The sequence below is a fragment of the Oryza sativa genome, chromosome 1 (genome assembly GCF_034140825.1).
Source record: "Oryza sativa Japonica Group chromosome 1, ASM3414082v1".
In the NCBI taxonomy this organism is placed as follows: Eukaryota; Viridiplantae; Streptophyta; class Magnoliopsida; order Poales; family Poaceae; genus Oryza; species Oryza sativa.
In genome coordinates, this window is record NC_089035.1 from 15,052,501 (window position 1) to 15,076,508 (window position 24,008).

General features: G+C 41.8%; 2 protein-coding genes and 1 long non-coding RNA gene across 5 annotated transcripts in view; all 3 read right to left on the reverse strand.

Annotated features, from left to right (window-relative positions):
- Positions 1-613, reverse strand: part of LOC136354946 (uncharacterized) — a 10,771-nt gene extending 10,158 nt beyond the window's left edge. The window contains exon 1 of the long non-coding RNA XR_010738870.1: positions 490-613. This is a non-coding gene — a long non-coding RNA (uncharacterized lncRNA). The remainder of the gene's footprint in view (positions 1-489) is intronic.
- A 3,052-nt stretch (positions 614-3,665) lies between these two features.
- LOC4325727 (uncharacterized) lies at positions 3,666-8,544 on the reverse strand. 2 transcript variants are annotated; one of them, XM_066305137.1, is made up of 9 exons: positions 8,301-8,544; positions 8,027-8,124; positions 7,585-7,757; positions 7,041-7,134; positions 6,726-6,836; positions 6,524-6,613; positions 4,342-4,427; positions 4,152-4,216; positions 3,666-4,062 (listed from the first exon to the last, which is right to left on the reverse strand). In XM_066305137.1, the coding sequence occupies exons 1-9, from the start codon at positions 8,476-8,478 to the stop codon at positions 3,953-3,955; spliced, it is 1,005 nt and encodes a 334-aa protein (XP_066161234.1). In that variant the 5' UTR covers positions 8,479-8,544; the 3' UTR covers positions 3,666-3,952. The 2 variants fall into 2 exon arrangements, with proteins under 2 accessions (XP_066161234.1, XP_015616025.1); XM_015760539.3 differs by having other exon boundaries at positions 8,027-8,142.
- Positions 8,545-17,474: 8,930 nt separating this feature from the next.
- LOC9270146 (uncharacterized) lies at positions 17,475-23,738 on the reverse strand. Of its 2 annotated transcripts, none has more exons than XM_015760550.3 (4): positions 23,442-23,738; positions 20,294-22,032; positions 19,902-20,117; positions 17,475-18,291 (listed from the first exon to the last, which is right to left on the reverse strand). In XM_015760550.3, the coding sequence occupies exons 2-4, from the start codon at positions 22,030-22,032 to the stop codon at positions 18,153-18,155; spliced, it is 2,094 nt and encodes a 697-aa protein (XP_015616036.1). In that variant the 5' UTR covers positions 23,442-23,738; the 3' UTR covers positions 17,475-18,152. The 2 variants fall into 2 exon arrangements, with proteins under 2 accessions (XP_015616036.1, XP_015616045.1); XM_015760559.3 differs by having other exon boundaries at positions 19,902-20,120.
- Between the last annotated feature and the right edge of the window lie 270 nt (positions 23,739-24,008).

The window sequence follows — 24,008 nt, forward strand, 5'->3', positions numbered from 1 at the left end:
ATATATATATATACATATACATACATATATATATACATATACATACATATATATATATATACATACATATATATATACATACACATACATATATATATATATACACATACATACATACATACATACATACATACATACATACATACATACATACATACATACATACATATATATATATATATATATATATATATATATATATATATATATATATATATATATATATATATATATGTATAGCTATAAAATAAGGGGGCAACATAGCTAGGCTGAAAAAAAAATGGTCGCGGGAGTCGGCAAGCACGGCATGTCGGCACAAAGGGTTTTGCATTGAGAGCCTCGCTAGCTAAGCAACATCTTCTGGACGACGTCAGTCAGGATTGGATAAAGAGGGGAAAATGGATATGAAAGTAGTACTATATTCATAGTGCAGCATCAACTTATGACGCGTTATAATTGGCAAGTAAATTAGAGGGTGAGATAATGAACCTTGGCACGATGACGAAGAGAAGTTGGAATGGATCTCCTCCCTTTTTGTATTGCGTGTACTGTATCTTAGATTCATTGGCTGGGTCCAACGCACTTTCCCCGGCCTTTATTAAGCTCGGATCCTGTTTACATTGTTTTCAAGCAATCAATCATGGCCCTTAATCACCAAAACAGATCGGTAAACCCTGTTTACATATCGGCCAAGAAAAGGGAGAAGAAACAGTTGCGATCGACTTTTTAGTCCTAGTCATCCGGCTCACACTTAATTGTTTACAATTTTGGGGAGTAATTGATTAGGATTTTTTGGATAATGGACTCCTATATTTAGCTGCCTTCATAAAAAAGAAAGGGAAAAACAGTGATCTATCAGCAAATGTCAGAAAAGACGGCTGATATGTCGGCCATCATCTCGACGACCCTCTCAATAAACAACCAAATTCGCAGCTTTGCGACTTTACAATTTTAAGAGTATTCATTAGGCGATGAGAGCGGCGTACATTATTGTTGGAGAGACTAATGTTACAGGCGTACCCTATCTATCCGTGCTATAATAAACAACATATGATACGATAGATCATTACCATTCGTTGCACTAGTTAATATTATCCGTCAATGGTTAATATCCGGCAATAATTCGCTCAAGTGTATCGACATATTACGTTATTTCTTATTTAACCTAGTGCCTTGTTACTGTAGTTTTTGCCGTCCTCTGATTTTTCTCTTAAGTATCAATTGACTCAAAAACTTGCACGAATAGCCTAAACTTTGCACAACCCGAAGAATAAAAAAAAAACATTAGTTGAACTCTAATTTTGCAATTCGTCCGTCGTCTGACAATTTTCTTAACCATTAGTCCACACAAAAGTGTATTGTCAAACTAATTTGCTATTTGTCCACGTTTGACTTTTTTAACAGTTAGTCAACTAAACTTTTCACAATAAATATCCTAAATTTGCACAACGTAAAAACCTGCAGTTAGTCAACCTGCAGCACAAATTTGGTGTATTTTTTAATTGTATTTTATTTTTCATTTAGGATTAACCTAGATTATAGTATATTGTTTCGTATTAGTAAAACTAACTAATATTAGTAATAGTAAATATCCCCTACAATAATGGTCTAACATTTTTTCATATGATCAGAAAATAATTATTATTATGTCGCAGAATTCAACCGCCACCAAAACAACATCATCACAACGACAAACCATCGGCCAAAATTGGTCGATGTCATGTGTTACTTGTAAAGTTTGTTCATTGGTCCATTCGCCCATTGTTAGTTTCGTCTCAAATTTGGCTGCTCTCAGTAGTTCAACTTGCCAAAACTTGGGAATATTTTGGTGAACTGAAACAAAGCATGTCAATGGATAAAATGATTCAGAATATGCCTCCATTTATAATGCCTCTGTATAATTTGTTTCAGAAAAAAAATAATTCCCCTGTATAATGGCCTCTTGTTCTTGGAAAATAACACCCAAAATATTTGCTGTGACAAGAACGAGCAAAATCCCCCAAGAAACAGAGAGAGATGCAAATGCAAACATAACAGAGCCAAACAAGACCAGATATGTACTAGTATAATCCCTCGTTCAGTATTCACTGATTGATTAGTTGGGTACATCGGAAATCAAACAGTAAACCCCACTTTTTTACTCACCCATTTCTCCTATACCAAGATTACCATCTCTCTCTCTTTTTTTTTTCTAGAAGAATAAAAGATCATCTACCAACTCTATATATCATATGATCGAACCCTGGAAAAACCCAGCAAGATTGCTACTATTTCAAAAGGATTGATGAATCCAGAGAGGAGGAAAGGAAGGCGACCTTCATGTTTGCATCATCCACTCCACACACGACGGTCCACGGTCAAACATGGCACGCCGGCCGGCTGTTCGCCGGCCGGCGACGATCCACCGGCGGCGATCGATCAGTAGCACCGGTAGACGACGTAGTTGTTCCGGCGCGGCTGCGGCCGGTGGCAGATCATGAAGAGCACCAGCGCGATCATCAGGGCCAGCAAGAACCCTTTCGGGTCCAGACCGCCGTCGCCGCCGCCGCTGCCGCCGTCGTCGTCGTTGCACCCCATGCAGCAGCAGGACCCCATGGTTGGTGCTCCCCGGAGACGGAGAAGAAGAAGAAGAGCCCAAGTCTAATTTGCTTCCGATGAATCTTTTGATTTGAGTGTACGGCGTCTTGCTTCGCCTGCGGAGAAAGGAGAGGCGAAATGGTGGCTGTGGCTTTGCTTAGGAGACCAACAAAAAGGAGAAGAGTATATGCAGTTTTTTTTTCTTTTTTCTTGCTTTGAGATTGAGAATTTTTTTGTTTGTTTATTACTAGGGGTCCAGGATCGATCAAGATGCCGGTGGGGCAGAGACGGCATTGACCGTGTCAAAGATGGGACCCACATGTCAGGAGGTGTGCTACAGACTACTAGAGGATAGAGAGGTCATAAAAAATTCTTTCTAAAATCCTCGTTGCAATGGTAGAATTTTCTCCCTCTTGTTTTTTTTTCATAGCTTCCATAGGTTAGTAGTAGTTGTGTTGTCGTTTTCAGTTAGTGGTAATTGGAATTCCATGTGAAGATGATGGGTATGGCTTTGGCCCCAACTTCACAGATGACTCTGTTCAAAGTACTAGTCAGTTGACACTTGCTGCGTTTCGTATATCTAGCGGTAGGAGTTTGACCGAAATAGTGAATTAGTCAAAAGAATTTTGTGCATGTGAATATAGCATTAAACCAGTTCTAAGAAACCGCAATATTTGATTGTTTTATAGCCGTTTGATTTTCTTGCTAATGGGTAGGTTTCCAGTTTCTAGTTGATGCGACCAAGTTGCAGTTGAGATATCATAATTTTGTTGTATGACATAGGCTGTGGACCAAATGCTGAAAACCAATCCTTCGGTCCCTACAACCATTGCGACTAAGAAGTCTGATAACAACAGTATTAGAACTATAAAATAAACCTGCAGCATATATAGAGTATTTGAAGATTATTGGCCAAAAAAGTGGCTTATCAAATTTTGGTAAAGTTACCAAAAAAGTGGCTACATTTAATCTGCTACCAAATTCTGGTAATTATATAAGAAATCATGTCAAAAGTTTGGTAAGTTATCAAAATTTGGTAAGGTTTTTTTTGCATTAAAGTGAACAGGCCCTATGATATACGCGGAATATGAAAGGAAACCAAGTTTTCATAACAAATGTGGTTACAAAGAGACAAATAGATGTTGGACGGACCAGAACGAGGCCAACATGACACGGGTGGAAATATTTCTCTGGCCGAAACCATTGTACAACGGTCAGACTTAGAACGCTAACTGATATAAGCACATAGCAGAACAAGATATACAGTATTTACGTCTTTTAAAAAAAACGCAATGGAAACAAAACAAAATAACTGGTTCACAACGTGTTGCTGTTCATTTAGAGTTGAAGATTTTTGCAAGCATACACAAGCATGTCAACTGTCAAGACCAAGGAATTCTGTGAAGCTTGGATACTTGGGCTCCCAACCAATCTCAGAACGAGTTCTCGAATTCTCCATCTTCTTACCCAGTGGACCATCTGTACCTGCAGTTAAGGCAGAATGAAGATTATGCAATAGATGCGAATGCCTGTGGAGTAAAATATAAGCATAAATGAACATGTAGAATACTAACCAGTAAAACCTTGGAACTTCGTGTCAAATTTTCCACTTCTGTTAACAGAGTCCATTATTTCTTGCCTGAAAAGTTGAAGTAAATTTTGTTTCAGTTGACAGACCCGTTCAGCTATTAGTGCAGTCATGATACACAGCTAAGTGGACGTAGGAAACAAATAATTAGTCAAAACAAGTAGCCTAGCACTGACCTGGAAAGAGGCTTATTGTCACAGCCCAAAAAGATTCGACCCCTGTGTCCCTTTTTCATTATGGCAATTGCAAGGGAAGCAGCATCCTGCAAATAATTACCACAAAGAATTACACCAATACTAACAGCTAATTAAACAGCCATCATAGCCACCCCATGCAATGAACATGAAAAAGCCCATGGGGAAACACGATGATATAAAGACCCCGTATGGCACAGCTCCAGCTCCCGCTCCTACTTACCTAGAGCTAGAGCTGTGCCAAAGTACAGATTCTCTATTTTTTGGAGCAGAGTTGGCAAGGCTGCTCCACAAATTTGTAATACGGGGGTGGAGCTGGGTTTTTGCTGCTCCACAGCTCCACTCCACCCCAAAAGACCCACTACCCTTTAATTTTTTTTGATGTATTACCAAAAAAATGCCACTAAACTACCCCTAAACTCCTCCTCACATTCTCTCTCCTCCCATCCTCCCATCATCTCTAGCGAGATCCGGCGGCAACCGGCAGCGGGCAGGCTGGCGGAGGCGGCGCACGGCCTCGATGGCGGCACGCGGGCTAGCGGCAGCACGCGGCCTCGGCGGCGGCGCGAGGGCTGGCCGACAGCGCGGGGGCTGGGTGCCGGGCGATGGCGCGCGGGCTGGTGGCGTCGACGGCGGTGGACACGAGCGGCGGGCAGCAGCAGCATGGGCTGGGTGGTGGCAGCGCACGGGGTGACCAGTGGCGGTGCCGGCGGCGGGCGTCGGCGGTGGTGGTGCACAAGCTGACGGTGGGGCGACGCTAACCAAGTGTTCGACGAAATGACTACAGGGGACGTGGTGGTGTGAAGCTAACAAGTCTAGCCAAACACTTTCACAACCACCTTAGCTCCTATAGGAGCTAGCTCCCACTGGAGTTGGAGTTTGGAGCTCTACCAAACGGGGCCAAAGAAGACAATTGGTCAAACAGATCCCTAGGCCCTTTAGATATGCCATAAACATCAGACCTTCGAATTTTGAAATTTTATCTCTCCCAAAACAAGTGCAAAACTGTTGTTTCCTGCAGAGAAATATTGCTTACAGTTTTGCGTCATTCCAGTTTTTTCTTAAAAAAAGAAAAGAAAACTGCTATTGAAAAGATAACAAGTTGTGTCTTTAATTCAATGACCATGGGCTGGAAACTGTTTGTAAAAATACATTTTGTTATTTTTCACGTTAACCCAAATGCTCAATAGATATTTCTAACTAAATTATATTGGACATATTGACTCTTTTGCTTGAAATATAGCTGAAATGCCACACCAGCTCTGTTGTTTTGCTCCCTAGAATAAACTAACCTTCCTCCAAGTCACGTGCAATCTAAAAAATGGACTATCAATATCACGATGTTCCCATTTTTTTTATTAATGTGGGATAATGATTATTTCTGATTAATGTAGGACTCTTTGCCTAGCTTGTTTCTAGGACCAAGCAAGTGACTCTTGGGAGATATCCAATTACTATATACTCCCTCCGTTTCTTGACACCGTTGAATTTTTAGCACATATTTGACCGTTCGTCTTATTCAAAAACTTTTGTGAAATATGTAAAACTATATGTATACATAAAAGCATATTTAACAATGAATCAAATGATAGGAAAAGAATTAATAATTACTTAAATTTTTTGAATAAGACGAACAGTCAAACATATTTAAAAAAGTCAACGGCGTCAAATATTTAGAAATGGAGGGAGTATAATCTAAAATGTTATGTGAGAACAGTATTTCTTTTCTTCGATATTTTGGGTAGTTTACAGCTATTTGTATTAGGATAATGTAGTGATAACTACATATTTAGGAGTATATATAAGGTCATGGAAACCCCTCATGAGTTCATAAAACCAGAGATCGAAATATACAATAGAAAGCAACCAAAACATAAGATACAGAATAGTAGGTTGAAAAGTTCTTTCCTAGATTACAATAATAAGATATATTGCAACTTAATTTAGACTGTCGAATGTATCTCAACGCACTATAAATTATAAAATGGAATTGCATATGCTTTTATACAATCAAACAAGTTAGATCTAAATTATAAAAAGTACCAACTATGTATGGTAAGTAAACCCAAGTTCCACAGTTGTGATCACAATGCAAATGATACGACAGATAAAGAAAGAACAGCATAACAAGACATATAACTGAGATAAACTTGCAGCTCATTACCTCATAATGAATTTGATTGATAATATGATCTGGTCGTGTGTCCAAAGTTCCTTTCCTCAACCAAAAAAAATGAGCACCTCTATCTATTTTGTGTGTCCAAGTCAAGGAAACGTTGTATCAGTTCTCTTCATACCAATGTAAAAGAACTTGCGTTAATATTGCTTGCACTTTAGAACAACAAATAGTCATCAATTGAGGATATATAGAGTCCTGCTAGCCTGAGGACACAGCCTCCTGCCTCAAGAACAACATTCTCTGCTTTTAGAAGGACGTCAGTACGAGGGCTTCTGCCAATTGGCACAGATGGGCAATCCTACATAATGGGAGGAATAATTATGGTTAAAACAAAAACAATAAAGTTTTTCAACCGTCAAGAAAAAATATTTAGAGTTGCATAATATGGCTTGTGGATACATTGTTTTTTTTTTAATGTCACTAGAACTTCTATAAATGAAAAGAGCCAAAAAGAAAAGTATGGAAGACTTCACAGCTACAATCTGCAGGCTTGTGGGGATACCTCATTGCACAATTCGTTGTCACTACAATCGTACAGAGCAGTACTTGATGTAAAAACGAAAGAGCCTTCACCAGTCCAATTTGAGGCAGCTACTCTGCACGCATTTTCTGAAATAAGAATACATCACATGTCCATGTATGCGTTTCGATTAGTGCAAGATAGATGAATGGTTCATATCATTGGAATGGAACTATTACAACAATGATTCAATAATATTTTGTTCTGGAATGGTTCTTTTTTTCTTGAATACGCAAGAGAGTTGCGTATCATGGTTCTGGCCTTCAAGGAAAAGAATTCAAACCCCTCCTCTCAAAAAAGAAACTTACACCCACAAGCAAATGTTGCCAGAGGCATATTCATTAGCAAAATACCACTATACACTATAAACACAAATTTGGATAGTTTATGTGTTAAAAAGAAAATAAATGTTTAGGAGTAACCAATGGACCTTAGCCATTAGGAACTCACATGATACCAGAAGGTAGGATGATACTGTTAACAGTAATATAATCATGGATTCATCATTATAATCGTACTCATTTACCTCACATCCCCAGGGTAATCATCCGAACGAGATGGGGGAGCACAGAAAATAACATATGGAACCTTCTGAGGAAAAGTGGATCCCTTCAAGGAGGGAATGATGCCAATATTCGACAATTCGTTGTGGTGATCTGTGCTTGCGGTCTGGCCAAAAACTTTGCATCCTGGATGTTCCTACAGAGTACGGACAGTGTACATTATTATTGTACTCAATTAAACGAATTAACAGTGCGGCATCATTTTTTTATGTTAATCAGAAGATTAAATATTAAAAATCCTAGTATTACAGAAGCAACAAAAGTAGATACGCCATTTTGAACCAAAAAAAATATTATGCTCCACACGATGAAAGAGGAATATGGTTTTCGAAGTTTAAACCAATAGGAGACACAAGGTAAATAACTGAGATAGAGTATAACAATCGGGCAATCTGATAATAATACCTCCTGCCATTTCTCAGCTACCAGTCGACCAAGCACTCCAGGGCCAACAATCAGCAAATCGTTCTTGCCAACAATGTCGGAGCCAGCCATCTTGACCCCTGTATCATCAGACACCCCTGGATTGGAAGTACCAAAACCCAAGTAACAAAGAGTCATCAAATTGCAAGCCCATCTCGTTCCCATGCACCCTCACCCTCACCATGGTACATGGTACCGCAAACATAGGAGAACAAGATAATCCGAGGTGGAGAGAGAAAGAGAGAGATGTGGTTACCGAGAACCGCGGCGGCGGGGCGAGGGCGAGGGCGGCGCGAGAGGAGGAGGAGGCGAGGTGCGCGGGCAGCTGCGGTGGAGAGGTTGACGGAGAAGGGGGCGGTGGTGGTGGAGACGGGTCGAGGTCGAGAGGTCGGTGTTGGGGTGGCAAGCAGGCTGGAGACGGCGGCGCCGCCCATCGCGCGGCGGGCGGTGGTCGCCGGGAGGAAGCAGGGACGGAGGTGAGGGGATCGGATCAGGCAAACGGAGGAGAGTGGATTGGAGCAGAGACAGAAATGAAGGCCCGGCTTGCACAGTTGAGTGGGCCAAGAGCCCAACACTGGCCAGGACCTGATAATAAGATTACTAGGACTACTTAGCCCTATCTGAGAATCCGCTGGTTGGCAACCAGCTTCTAAGAATATGGAGAAGCTACTAAACCCAGCTTTATTTTCTGAATTCTACACCCACAAATTCTCATAATATAAGTGACAATCTGGACCGTTGAGGTGGTAGATTCTGGGATAAGTTGTAGCTTCTATAAACTTCCCCAAACAGGCCCTTAGTTTGGTGAGACCAAGCGTTTGTTCATGTGGTTAGTGTCACCGGTGGGCATGCTGCCCGCGAGCGTCGAACGATACGCTTGTGCTCACCCGAGGGTTTTTTTTTCCCTCTTTCCCTGGACACACTTCGGTTGGTCCCAGTAGGTATATGGGTACACATACCGACATACGTGTGCACGTTGTACTGCACGTTTCCCGTGCACTGATGCTACAATCCTAGCATGTGTTAGGGACGTGCATGTGTAAGTGTGGTGTGTGTTTGTGTGCGTCCTGGATTGTACTCTCTCAAAAAAATAATTAGTTTAGTAACTTCGATTTTATGGTTTTGGGTTTGTTCACTTTGATGACAAAATTAACCATTCAATTTTTTTTATTTTGGTAGGATAGAAGTGTGTGGCTGTTGTTTGCTGTATTTAGATATGGTAGAGGATTTGAGATGTATTTAGATTGTTACCTTGCTAATCTGACTCAGCTTATTGCGTTTTCCTAATGACCAAGCTGTTGTTTCAGCTCAATAGCGAGCTTAACAAGGAGTGCATATGACAACTATCAACATTTCAACAACCCATGGGCAAACTTGCCAGCTCAAATACAACACTCCGATCTTCAATTACACATGAAGCACTCCAAAACAACAAAGCCTAGTCAGACACCCAATGATCCAAATACCTAATCGCGATCATATTATCCTCCCAGTCTCCCTCATCCCTCAAACGCTATTCTCCATGAAGACAGAGAACATAACCCTAGCCATTGGCCATATTGCGCCTCCAGCTCATGCTCGTTCTCGTGCACCCTCTATCTCGTGTCACCGTCGTCCATCCGGCTCCCAGGTCCTAGGCTTGCAAGTCCTTCACGATAGTGCATCCTAACGCCCTCATGGCCGCACAACCTTATCCTAACCCACCCGTCGCTGTTAATATCGGTGAGGTCGCGCCCAATGCCTCATGCATAGGCGACATCATATCCTTGTTTACCATGGAGGAGGAATGTGTTGGCTCGCGAGCTAAACAAGCTAGCTAGCTCGAATTGCCAGTGGAGCTAAGCCGAGCCAAACAGAAAATCTAACTCGTTATCTTAACGAGTCAGGCCAGCTTGATATCTTAGTTACAGTAGGTCTTACGATTTGTTGCAAGGACATGTCAGTCCAAATCTATGACATAAAATATTTGTCTACATTATTTATGTGGTTTATGTCCCCAGTATAATTTATTTTCATATTAAACCAAAGATGCTTTTAGTATGAGTTTGTAAGAAAAACTATTACACGGAGCCGCTAAGCATGCACATCATACTCACGTTCCTAAATGTGCCTTCTAACGCACGTTTAAATAAATGGAGGCCACTAAATTCTTAGCATCACTAAGTTTCTTCCTCATTTTGCGGGAAGATTACCATCCTACCTTATTTAAGAGAAAATCCATGAAATGCCATTGACAAGCACTCTAATCCCAGAAATGCCATTGACAAACGCAACTTCCTCAAAATGCCATCGTACAAGCGTTTTTCTCCCTAAAATGCCATCACAGCCATAGTGCTGTTAACTCCTCTCCGTTAAGTTGTATGAAAAGACATTCTTACCCCTGGGCAACCTTTGTGCTAAAACAACATTATTTTGTATTGTTTGCTCACAGAACATTATTTTGAATTGATGCATATTTAAATTCACAGACGTGTATTATTTTGCTATCAATCAAATTATTTCAAAATTAAATTCATAAATTTTGGCATCAAAATTATTTCAGAAATTTTGCTATCAATTATCAGGGTTGTGATATGAGCAAAAATAGGGGCATCAATTATCAGGGCAACACACACAGAAAGTACCAATCATGATCAACATGAATTTTCACAAAATAAAGGGTTCACAATACTTAGCATCACAACCCAATATCACAGAAAGTACCAATCATGATCAACATGAATTTTCACAAAATAAAGGGTTCACAATACTTAGCATCACAACCCAATATAAAGAGTACTTAGCATCACAACCCAATATAAAGGGTTCACAGTACTTAGCATCACAACCCAATACAAGAGTACTTTGCATGCATGCTTAATACATCTTAGTTCAGACAATACATGTGACAGTAAGAAACTCAATCAATTATTCTCCTCTTGCTTCTAGTCCCCATTGCTGGACTACTCTTCTTGCTTCTAGTTCTCGTTGCTGGACTGTCCTGTGGTACTTCATTATTCTTCCTCCTTTTGGCAGGTGGAGTAGTAGGTTGTACTGTTGGGGATGGTTTTCTCTTGATTTTCTTGTCTTTGTCCTCCTTTTCACCCTTCTTCCCCTTCCCCTTCCCCTTCCCCTTCCCCTTCCCCTTCTCCTTCTCCTTCTCCTTCCCCTTGGCAACAGGTGCAGCAACTTGTTGTAGTGGCACAATGGTCATAGAGCTGAAAAAAAAGTTATTTAGCAATCAATTTAAGTTGGCATTAATCAAGTGCAATGGGTACAGTAAAAAACATAATTGGTTACCTTGGTAAGGATGGGAAAGGCTCATTATTAGACTCAAGTCCAGAATCACTAATTGTCCCAACAACGGCACTTTAAAATCATATATTACACATTAGTTAAGTTGCTGCAGCCTAGGAGCAATAAAAGGTTAACAAAGTGGAAAGTGGAAGATAGAAATTTCACCTTGATAGGCTACCCAAGATTTGACTTGACATAGCAGTAGGATCAATGTTTTCAGTGGCAACAGTGGCAGCAGAAGTAGATTTTGGTTTTGATTTCCTTTTCAGTTTTCTACAGGAAAATGAAAATAAGTGAAGTTTGTTGGCAAAGGAAATCAACATGAAGATATGGATATAGAAATCACCTTTGTTTTGCCACTAAAGCATAGGCCTCTTTGGCTTCTGGATCTGCTTCTTTGCAACTTGTCCATCTATGGCCATAATTTTTGCAGATAGGACACTTTTGCTGACATTTGGTACCTGCTTTTCTCTTGCCCTTCTTATTCCCCTCAACCCCACCTTTGTGCCTTAAAGTTTTGGGCCTCCCTGCAGATCTCTTCAATATTGGAGGATAAAGAAAGAAATCACGTGTATTCTTTGGCCACTGGGAAATGTCAGTTAGAGCTGGAATGCGGGCTGCATATGTGGCTTTAAATCTGGCCACACTATAGCATTCATCAACATAATCATGCACCTGCACCCCCCTAATAGATGTGATGAAGCACAAGGCATGAGCACAAGGCTTTCCAGACACTTGCCACTCTCTACATGTACATGTCTTCTCTTCAAGATCAACTACATGCCTCTTACCACCTTTTGTGAAAAATGCAATAATAAGATTATGTCCATCAACATTAATAATGGGAATTGCAGGTATAAAAATTCAATACGACATACAACATAACATTACCTGGGTCTTTATCAGTAACCTCGGCAATGAAATCATCACTTCTATCTAGGTCAAAGTTTAGTCCTCTACTTTTCTCAAGAAGCTCCTTCATGACACAAGGTAGAATGATATTACCTTCCAATTTGGCTGCCACCTTCTTCCTCACACGAAATTTATCCATCACCTTTTTTCTAATCTTATCAACCAATTCGTATGGCATAAGACCTTTATGTTTTCTGATCCAATTGTTGAAGCACTCCGCTAAATTGTTGGTGATGTAATCAACCTTAGAGTGCGTGGAGAACTCGCTTCGCATCCATAACCTACAAAATAAGCAAAGACAAAATATTACATTCAGCTTCAGTTCACGTACTGAAAAAACAAGTATTCGACTAAAAAAGATACCTTTTGTGGTGGGTTTTCAAGTATGCTATAGCTTCAGACTTTACTTCACCTATTGAAGCCATATGTTCATCGAATTCTGTAGGAGTCCATGCATATGCTGCTGGCCATAAATGTTCCTCAAAAACTTTGCCATGGAACTTGAGCTTGAAATTGGACACAAGGTGTCGCATGCATTCCCTATGCTCTGCATAACCAAATACCTCTTCAATAGCATAGTCAATGCCTTTTCCTGCATCTGAACAAATTGATAGTCCAGCTGGTTCACCAATAGCTTCATGCAGTTTCTCCATGAACCAAAGCCATGTCTCACTAGTCTCCGAGTCAATAATACCATAGGCTACTGGGTACAGCCAATTGTGTCCATCAATAGCACATGCAGTTGCTAGCTGACCTCTATACTTTCCTGTCAAGTGTGTACTGTCAATTGCTAAGTATGGCCTACAACCTCCTAAAAAACCTTGAATGCAAGGGTGTAGTGCCACAAATAGCCTTGTGAATCTCTTCTTGTCCTTGAATGTCATATGGTCAATGGCGACTATACTTCCTGGGGACCTCTTCTCGATCTCTGCCTTCCAACCATATAGCTTGTCAAAGCTACTATCCCAGTCACCATACAATTTACTCATTGCTAATTCCCTCCCAGAATGTACTCTCTTGTAGGGGATGGTTACCTTATGTGTGTCCTTAATCCTCCTTCGCAGTTCCATGGCCCCAACACTAGCATCCTCACGTAGCCACCCCATAACCTTATCACAAACCCACGCTCTCTTTGCATTCCTGACCTTCTCGCTTTTTCTAGTACTAAGACAACCATGGTACATCTCATGGACCTTAATCTGAAAAAGAAAAAAGATGCAATTAGATAAGAAAATAACAAAATATGCAATGTAACACATTAATGTAACACATACCTGCACTGCTGGACCACCATGAATAGTTGATGCATGAAGCCTCCATCCACATCCTTCTTTGATACATCTAGCTCTGAATCTACTAGGATCAGTTTTTTTAACAAAAAACTCGAATTCTTTCTTAATGGAATATTGAGCCACAGCCAATCTAAACTCACACATTGAAGGATAAATAGTCTCAACAGTCATGGGTGGGTTCTCTTTGTCATATGCAACTTGTGGGATTACTGGATCTGCCTGAGCATCTCGTGCAATCCACTCTTCATCATCACTATCAGTGATACTCAGATCATCTCCCCCTTCTACCTCAGGCACATTATCAGTTTCAGCAATAGAGTCATCACTCTCAGATGAAGAGTCATCACTCTCCGATGAAGAGTCATCAATACCAACTGAGTATTGTTTCTCATCATCTACACCTACATGCTCATAGTGCGGGAATGGATTTTCTAGGTATGCATCACTTTTGGATGCCTGACTAGTGCTGCCTTCCTGAGTAAAAAATGCCTGAGAGGGGACTGAAAGTGATGGAGTGCAAGGCACAATAGCTTGGGACAGATTAATTTGGTTTCCCAGAGTGATTACCACTTTACCCCTTTTAGTATGATGAAAGCACTCAAACATTGCTGTCAAGTCCTGATCTTTGCATATTGGAATGAGTTCTTTGCTACTAGCATGAATATAATGCAAACATACAGTTTCATTTAAAGCCCATGGATATTTTTCACAAATATCACCCAGAAAATCTTTGAAGTTAGTTACGTCTGCATCAATAGGCCATTTGAAAGAAAAACCACCCGGAAATTCAGGCCTACATGTCTTGCCCATTATTCTCACGTCAAGTAAATAAGTAGAAGATGGGTCCATTCTGTTGATGAACACATCGTCGATGTGTGAGAAGAAAAATGTGAAAAATGTAACTGCTCTGACTCCCTAATACAAGTATATTACTCATAGGGCATAAGATGAAAGACATACCCATCCGGAATCCAAGATGAATCCATCCCCTCATGTTCATGCTCCCCTTCACTGTGCTCCAATCCATCTATAATTCCACCACAATATCTCATTCACATCATGTAGTACAAATTCTTCAAATGAAACCAAACAAAAGAAGGAAAATGGAACCACCTGAGAGGGATGTGCCACCTGCTGGGACTATTATGCCGCTGCCAGTGACCTCCTCGCCGGCCCCTGTGACCACCGTACCGGCGCATGCAGCCCCCGCACCACCCCTTGTGCCGCCGCTTGCCACCTCCTCGCCTCCCGTCGCCTGAGAGACTACCGCCGACGCGCCGACGCCTGGAGCCGCCGCGCCGTCACCTGGAAGCACCACATCGCAGTCGAGGGCCGCCACACCGCCGACTGGGAGCCCCGCGCCGCCTGGGGCCGCCGTGCCGTCGCCTGGAGCCGACGTGCCGCCGCCGGGGAGCCCTGCGCCGTTGCTGGGGGCCGCCAGGCCTGCGCCGTTGCTGGGGGCCGCCGGGCCTGCGCCTGAGGGCCGCGCGCCGTCGCCGGGGGCCGACGCGCCGCCGCCGGGGGCCGACGCGCCGCCGCCGGGGGCCGCCGCGCCTGAGTGCCGCGGGAGCGCCGCCTCGCTGCCGCCGCCGGGGATCCCTGCGCCGCCTCCCGGGAGCGCCACCGCGCCGTCGCCCGCGCGGCCCGGGAGCGCCGCCTCGCTGCCGCCGCGGGGGATCCCTGCGCCGCCTCCCGGGAGCGCCACCGCGCCGTCGCCCGCGCGGCCCGGGAGCGCCGCCTCGCTGCCGCCGCGGGGGATCCCTGCGCCGCCGCCCGGGAGCGCCACCGCGCTGTCGCCCGCGCGGCCCGGGAGCGCCGCCTCGCTGCCGCCGCGGGGGATCCCTGCGCCGCCGCCCGGGAGCACCACCGCGCCGTCGCCCGCACGGCCCGGGAGCGCCGCCTCGTCGCCGCCCGCGAGCGCCACCGCGCCGTCGCCTGGGGGCGCCGCATCGCCGCCGCCGTCGCCCCCCATCGGTTAGGGTTAGGGTTCCCTCTTTTTTTTCCCCAATTTCTTTTCTTTTACCGCCTGTAGACAGTATAATCTGGAGCGAGGGTAATCTAGTCATTCTGGTAAAAATTAAAATTCTAACGGCGTGGACTAAACGGTAAGTTTACTGTGATGGCATTTTAGGGAGAAAAACGCTTGTACGATGGCATTTTGAGGAAGTTGCGTTTGTCAATGGCATTTCTGGGATTAGAGTGCTTGTCAATGGCATTTCATGGATTGTGTCCTTATTTAATGTTGCATCGCATGTTATCTGTTTGTTGTAGCTCGTATTCTTTCTACACGTAGGTTGTGTTAGGGAGGTGGAGACTTCATCTCCCTGCACGGAAACATGGTGGTTTATTAATATATAATTAATTAATTATTAGCTAAAATAACTTGAAAAATAGATTAGTATGATTTTTTAAAAGCAACTTAGAAAAAAAATTTTAAAAACATACCATTTAATAGTTTGAAAAGCGCGTGAAAAACGATGGTGGTGAGTTAAAAAGTGAACAAAAAGAACTCAGCCGTAGGAGCCTTGCCGAGATAGGTCATGGCCTGATGGGCCCAGGAGTAAGACGTAGGACCATCGGAGATACAAGGGTTGACAGCTCCATGTTTCATGAGTAGTTCGTGTCGTCATTACCAAATTTTGATGTCGTCAAAAAGTCTGGTTCGATAGCAAACCAAGAACTTGTAAAATTGTACCCTACTAAAATATTTGACAGCTCTTTTAAAATGTAAGATTCTAAAAATGTCGAATCATATTCTACGGAAGCAAGTATATAAGTTTGTTATAAGCAGTAGAAAATGAACTGAGTAATAAAAAATAAAGGACTATCTATATTTATATTGTCATATTTTTCATGAAAAATAATTAGTGTGTAATTCCTAAATTATATATGTAATTTTAATGTATTTATAATGTAAGCTTCAAATTGCATATGCAATATGTAATTTTAGTGTATTTATAATGTAAGCTTCAAATTACATATGCAATTAGTATTAGTATGTAAGTCTTCTTATGTAAATAAATACATAAAAACACATGTAATTTAGTGGGAGAGGCGTGTGCATGTGATGTGAGTGATACGGATCAAATCCACGTGCAAAATCTAATAAATTTACACTAAGAGCAACGAGAAACTGCATACAGCAGCTAGCAAGAAAAAAAAATCCAGTACAAAATCACTGATCTCCAAGCAAATCAATCACACGCATGATCACCGATCTCCACGCAAAATCATAGGCTGAAAATTCGACAGTTTTTGGCGAAAAAAGAATGTCGACACATATATAGCAAAACAAAAATAAATAAGCTAAGCCTTTTATATTTGAATTATTCGTAGTTTAATCGACAAAGGCTTTATGATAAAAACTCAAAACCAATCCTTTAAAATTAAGTTTCAAAATTTAAATTTTAGCTATAGCGGATAACAAGCAAATGATGTGTGAGAGACATAGAGTGCATTAGACTTCTCAAAAAATAAAAAACAAGAGGTATGAGTTTCGCTTGTTTTCTTATGGAATATAGGTATATGAAGTCAATCCATAAGAATTTTGGCATCATATTATTTTATTTCTAAGTGTCTCATAAGAAACATTTTCCAAGGGTTTGATCCATTATGTAATTTTGCATAAAACACACCGATATTTTAATTCTACACGACCAAAAAAAACTTGGTAGCGGCGAAACTAAACCAATCTTTTCCATCAGAAATAAAACTAAATCAAATTTTAGCGTAATAAAACTAAACCCAAAGTTGAAATGTCGTTGAAAACATGCGTCTAAGGCAATGAACAGATCACGTACCGGCACCTGCCAAGCCATTTCAACACTACTACCCAAACAACCAGGATGCGTTCAGGTCCCAGGTCTCAGGTGGCCAAGTAGCCAACGATGCCATGCCAGAAGAGAGCCCAGCAATTTTTTTCGTAGTGACAGACAATAGACGCTAGCAGCGAAGCTAAAAGGTTGTCGAGCATAGATAGTTTTGAATTTAATGGAAGGTAACATACAGGATAACATAACGAGCAAAAAGAAAATACAAGTTGGCTATATCCATTATCAAGCACGGAGTAACTAGAATCCAAAACCACAAACTACAGTGAAGAAAGAAAGATGCCATCTTTTACCTCGCAAAGGTGCAAATATAAACATGATGATTGGAACCTACATTGCTATAAATTATTGGAAGGTCAACTAGACGGTTTAGTATCAGAGCCTCACAGATCTGAATTCCATTCATGCCCCTTAATGCAGTGGAGCTTAACCACTTGGCCAGGTCAGCTGGTGACCATGAGGAAGAGGATGAACGCCTCGTGCATATCTGGCAGGGCATAACATCTTGTGCGCAGAGGTTGCAGACATTAAAAGGTATTAATTCCCTCTTATCAGCAGCAGGGCCCTGAAACAAGCTAAGGTGTGACATAACATCTTATTCGTTGTAATTGTCAGCAAGGTAGCCATAGGAAGTGCATTATGACTCTTACTCCTAATATACCATCAATAGCTGGTGAGTTTGCCATATTTAATGATAATTTATGTTATAGTCAATAGGAAATCTTTGGTGCAATAAAAGCTGTGCAAGCTGAAGCAATGTTGTCGGCTCATGGTGTGCTGATCTCCAAGGTGTAAGATTCACCATGTAGGTGCCTTTGACTTCTCCACAAGAATGATCCTACCGTTCCACTCAGTCTCATCACAAGCACGAATCGCTGCATCAGCATCCTCATCCTTCTCCAAAGATAAGAAACCAAAGCCTCGAGAATCCCCAGATCTATAGAGAATATAAAATGAGTTTTAAGTAATATTTCATATTGCAAAATAATCAAATAAAGTGGAGTACAAATTAAAATGAGCTGCTTTCATATTGCTCACTAACTGGTTCTATCACATATCTGGAACATATCAACAGTAAGTACTCAAGAGAACTGCCCAGCAAAAAGTACTCAAGAGAAGCTTTTATCATAGTAGAAAGTAAAATCCACAGAAGCCTCATTAATGCTAGAAGAGTTCTCATGGTTAAACAGTAGAAAGGCATACTGTTCCAAAATTCAAAAATTGACTTCAATGTCACCATTGACTTTTGAACATTCTTTTGACCATTCGTCTTATTCAAACAAACTTGTGCAAATATGTAAAAATATAGGTCATGCTTAAAGTACCTTTAATGATAAAACAAATCACAACAAAGTAAATGGTAATTACTTAATTATTTGAATAAGATGAATGGTCAAACGTATGTTTAAAAGTCAACAGCCTGATACATCAAAAACTGGAGGGAGTAGTTAACTTGGCAGGATGAAATAGTTCTTTCATGCTGAGATACACAATAATCACGAAAGCAAAGCTTATGTATATGTTAGCCAAATTGCTCCCTCTGTTATAATTTCAAATTACATGAATATTGCATTCACACATATACTATCCTAAATACAGTAACATAAATATGATGCCATGAACCGTGTGTTTAACTGTTAAGCTATATATTCAGAAAAATAAATTTGCTCCCATTAAGCTTCAGGTTTAAATGTTAACCGGCTGAATATTAAGCAAATGTCAACCAGTTGAACAACAGACTCCTCTGAATACAACATGGACCGAACTAAAACTAGAGGAACATAATGTACAAAAACAAACAATTAAAAAAAACATGGCCATAGCTTCCCAACTCGCACAGTATTCTCCTAGCATAGCGCTATCCGACTATCCCTACTTGGCTTGAACAAGTTGCAAAAGAAAATTGATACGGAACAACATGCAGTTGTAGTTGCAACAGAGAAATGTATCATCCAGCAAGCTAATATGGAAGAGAAGTAATTTAATCTAACATTATGTCATTTGTCAAATATATATATTACCCCCACAAATTCGAAGTGTACGTCGATTTAGCATTCTCAACTCATTCCTAGATGCAAGCCATTTAGGAACTTCTAGCCACCTTTACATCTTTTATTTCCAGTTTGCCATTGCTAAACAAATGCTGCCCCTTCCGCAAATAAATTATTATCTTTTGCAATGCAGTACAAATGAAGCGCAACAAGGTCATTTAAGCTATTTTATTAAGTCTTGTGCACAAGTCTAAAATGATTTATATTTGGAACCAGAGGGGGTATAAGATTCAAATTTAAATTAAACAAGAACAATTACCCTCAAATTTAATACTTACAAACATCTACATATGTCCAAGGATGGAAAACATTTTCAAAAAGATCTTGCAAACACACGTCAACATATATCTACACACAAGATATTTTGTAGTTGGGGCATGGATTACCTTTAAAGAAAATAAAGATGCGCTGAAACCAAAATGTAGTGCCAAAAGATGTTTATATGCATTTGGGGTAAAAACAACTGAGGTATGAACTGCATCTGGAAGTAAATTACCTTTTATCCCGAACAACACGTGCACTTGTCACACGCCCATACTTAGAGAATTTCTTTTCCAAATCTCGCTCAGTGGTGGCATAACTAAAACCTGCAACAAACAGATTCCGTCCAGGCTTACCCAATCCAGTCTTCCTGTTGGCAGGTGGTGACCACGGCCTTCTAGGTGAATGATGACGATGACTGGAAGGAGATGATCTGCGCCGTGGTGAATGCCTTCTACAATGTCAAAACGAACAGAAGCATAAAGTAGCAGTGCATAGTTGAAATGAATATCCATGGAAGAAAAATAAGCCTATTGAAAGCTGCATCAGCAGACAAAATTACTACTAAACATACATGTCCTTTGAAAAGCTTGGTCTTGGAAGTTACTAATGTTAAGACAAAATTACCTTGGAGATCGCCTATGGTGACTCCTTGAGTGAGGAGACCTTGACCGAGATCTACCATGTTCCCTTCTATGTCTAGAGCCATCAGTTTTCCTCGAAGGTGACCTTGATTTTGACCTGTGCCTCCTTCGTGGGGAGTCCCTCCTCCTTGATGGGGAGTCCCTTCTTGGTGAGTCCCTTCTCCTTGATGGGGAGGACCTCCTTGGTGAGTCCCTTCTCCTTGATGGGGAGTCCCTCCTTGGTGAATCTCTTCTCCTTGATGGGGATGCCCTCCTTGGTGAGTCCCTTCTCCTTAATGGGGAGTCCCTCCTTGGTGAGTCCCTTCTCCTTGATGGGGAGTCCCTCCTTGGTGAGTCCCTTCTCCTTGATGGAGAGTCCTTCCTTGGTGAGTCTCTTCTCCTTGATGGGGAGTCCCTCCTTGGTGAGTCCCTTCTCCTTAATGGGGAGTCCTTCCTTGGTGAGTCTCTTCTCCTTGATGGGGAGTCCCTCCTTGGTGAGTCCCTTCTCCTTGATGGGGAGTCCCTCCTTGGTGAGTCCCTTCTCCTTGATGGAGAGTCTCTCCTTGGTGAGTCTCTCCTCTTGGGCAAAGCCCTTCTTCTAGGAGACACAGATCTTCGTCGCGGTGACCCATCTCCATGTCGATGCTCCCTTCGTGCTTTCTTTTCTGGAGGAGATGGAGAGTTCTGTCGACCATGCGGAGATAACTCACGTGAAGAAGCCCTTCTGCGGTTAGTCTCATGCTTTCCAGGAGACCGGGACCGACGTCTAACAGGTGAGTTTTGAGAAGTGGCTAATTTACCAACCTCATTTTCAGGACGTGGTGAATCCAGTTCCTTAGGTGAATGAGTACGAGGAGACCTTCCAACTGGAAGTGAGACCATCCTGTCTGGTGATGGTGTCCCTTTTTCCAATCTTGCAGAACTTTCAGGAGGAGAATCCCATTGATTGCTTGGTGTCAACATGCCATTTTTGGTACCAGGATTTTCATGCTCCATCACATCTAAATAAGATGGCTCAATCACAGAGTTGCAGTTGTCCTCATCATGTTCATCACAAGGACTGGAATTCCTACCATTCATTTGATCATCCTCTGCCTCATACTTTTCATCGTGAGAAGTCTCATGTAACGCTCTGGTGTCGACATCTTCCATCTCAAGCGCTGGAGAGTTTGGAATTTCATCATCATCAGCACCACTATTGTTAAGTTGGTAATCCCTACTGCCATTTTCATTTAGCATAGCATCGCCAAGATAGGTGTCAGATTGTGTGGTTTCTTCTTGAAAGTTCGATGTATCATTATTACCATTACTTTCATGAAGCTCTGTGGGCTGCGCAGCATCAGCCACTTCTGTTCTCCGATGTATGCCGTAACCCAGAGAAGTAGTCTGTGCTTCAGAGTAACTATCGTGAAGATTTTGTTCAGCTGCATCATTTTCCATATCAGAATCTATATGCACATGATGGTCATCTGCTTGCTTCAGGGGAGATGCTGGACTAGTTGAGGCAGACTTCATTGTATTGCATGGGATTTGATCATTCATGAAGGACGGAGAATCAGCAGCCAAATATGAAATTTGGTCAGTTGAATCAACTAAAAGCCCTTCATTTAGCTGTGGAGATACATGTTGTGGATCCCCGTGAAAACCCATGTGCTCTAACAAGCTCCCATCATGATCTCCAAATAAAGGTCCGGGATCTCCACAAGCCCCTTCCAGACTTCTATCAGGGGATATGTAATCCATCTGAATAGTAAGAGATAAAAATAGTATAAGAGCAGGTAATAAATAAAAACTAATAGCACATGATAGAACAGAGTAATAGGTAATCTGTTTCCACAATATACAGCTTAGACACTGATAAAACCATAATTAGCAAGACAAGATAGTAGATGATAAAAAAGTTAAGACTTATGCAGAATAACCTCATATCTACAAAGATAACCAAACTAAGGATTGCTTTCCGAGTTTCTCTTGAAAAAAAATGAAAATAAGAAATAACAACTCAAGTAATGACAACATTACATTACACTATCAATAAAGGAGAGTGGTCAAGTCACTGAACCATTAGAAAGTGTTGCGCAGGAAACATCAACAGAATATCAGTTGGATATGCTTGTGTTATCAATTCCATAAGACACTCCCTGAAATCTACTGCCTCGAAAGGAAGTTTTCTTTCAGCTCCAGGAACACAGACTTGTGACTTGCATTAAATTAGAAGAAAAGGGCAGGACTTAAATGAAATACTAAAAAGGATGGTGGTCAGACCCAGCCTTTTGGGTGCATCATAAAGCATTGGAGGAAACATCAACAACAACTAAGTAAACCATGTGGTAAAATTACATCCAAGATATGTGCCTAATACAAACAAGTGAGCCTATTGTATTTTCAGGAAAATTTGCTAACTGAGTGAAAACAGCAAAACAGAAAAACCATGGATCGCTCTGGCAGTGTCCATCACATTGATCATGCTAGAGGATGCATCATGTGATTAAGTTGAGTAGAGAGCTGGTATTGGATGTACAGCCATAGGTTGTATGTTAAATTTAGATATCTAATATACCCTTTGTTTTTTTTTCTTTTGTTTAGTTTTAGCCCTTTGTTTTTTTCTTGTTTAGTTTTAGTTTTTTATTTAGTTGCTAAGGCTGCATGCAACAATACACGATCCAAATGTTGGTACATTTGCCTATGTGAATAGTCAATTTATAAACAGTTTGAATACACTTAATCCAAAGCGACATGCATCCTTAGCCCTTACACATGAAGTTGGAATAAAAGCGATTCCATGAAGAACAGTTTCGAGCATTGCAAATCTTCGTATTGAAATCACCAATTTCAGTACATAAGACACATTGTCATTTTTTACTACAGCTTCATTAAACTGACAAATTCTCCCGGGTAGATCTCTGGCAACTGTACGAACAAAATCATTGGCATTTACCTCCCCTTTAATTGTGCAACTTGGAAATTATTACCCAAAAAAAAAATGGATTCCACGCGCCCAACGCTCACTACTGAATTGGGATTACCGCGACGAGCAGATTGAATGCCACAGCAAAACGTCCCCAAATCAAGAGCACAGCCGCATAAACAGAATTAACCCCTCCAAATTCCAGATCCAGAGAGAGGGAGGAAACACGCCAGCGTGATTTTACCTCTACTCAACTGAAGCGAACCCAGGTCGTGGTGGCCGCGGCAGCGTTCCTCCGGCGGGGCGGCGACTGGATCTGGGGGCGGGTCCGGCGGCGCCCGGATCTGGGCCGGCGCCGTCCCTGCCGGCTCGGGGAGGGCGGGGGCGGCGGCGGCGGCAGGGGGGGAGGAGGGGAGAGCGGGTCCCGCGGGGGGTGGGGAGAAGGAGGGGGGGTGGAAGGAAACCCTAGTCGCCCATGGCAAGGGCTGGGACGGTCTGGGTGGCAGGAGCAGGAGAAGGAAGCCGGGAGGCCCGCAAAATCGAGAGAAGCGGCCGTGGGGATGACGGGTTCTTTGTTTCTGAGGCTCAGCTGTTCTCTTCTGTTCGGCACAGATCCAGGGCACCAAAGGGGGCGGAGCTTAGCCCTATTTTTCTTTTCTTTTTGTTTCTGTTTTTTTTGTTATTATCGTGACAAAAATATCTTTTGAAAATATCGGCTTTTCTCACCCCCAATATTCATGTTCGAAGGGCCCGTGTCATAGTAAATATTTTGGGGTATAGGTTAAAATTTGGTCAAACTTTCAAGACTTTT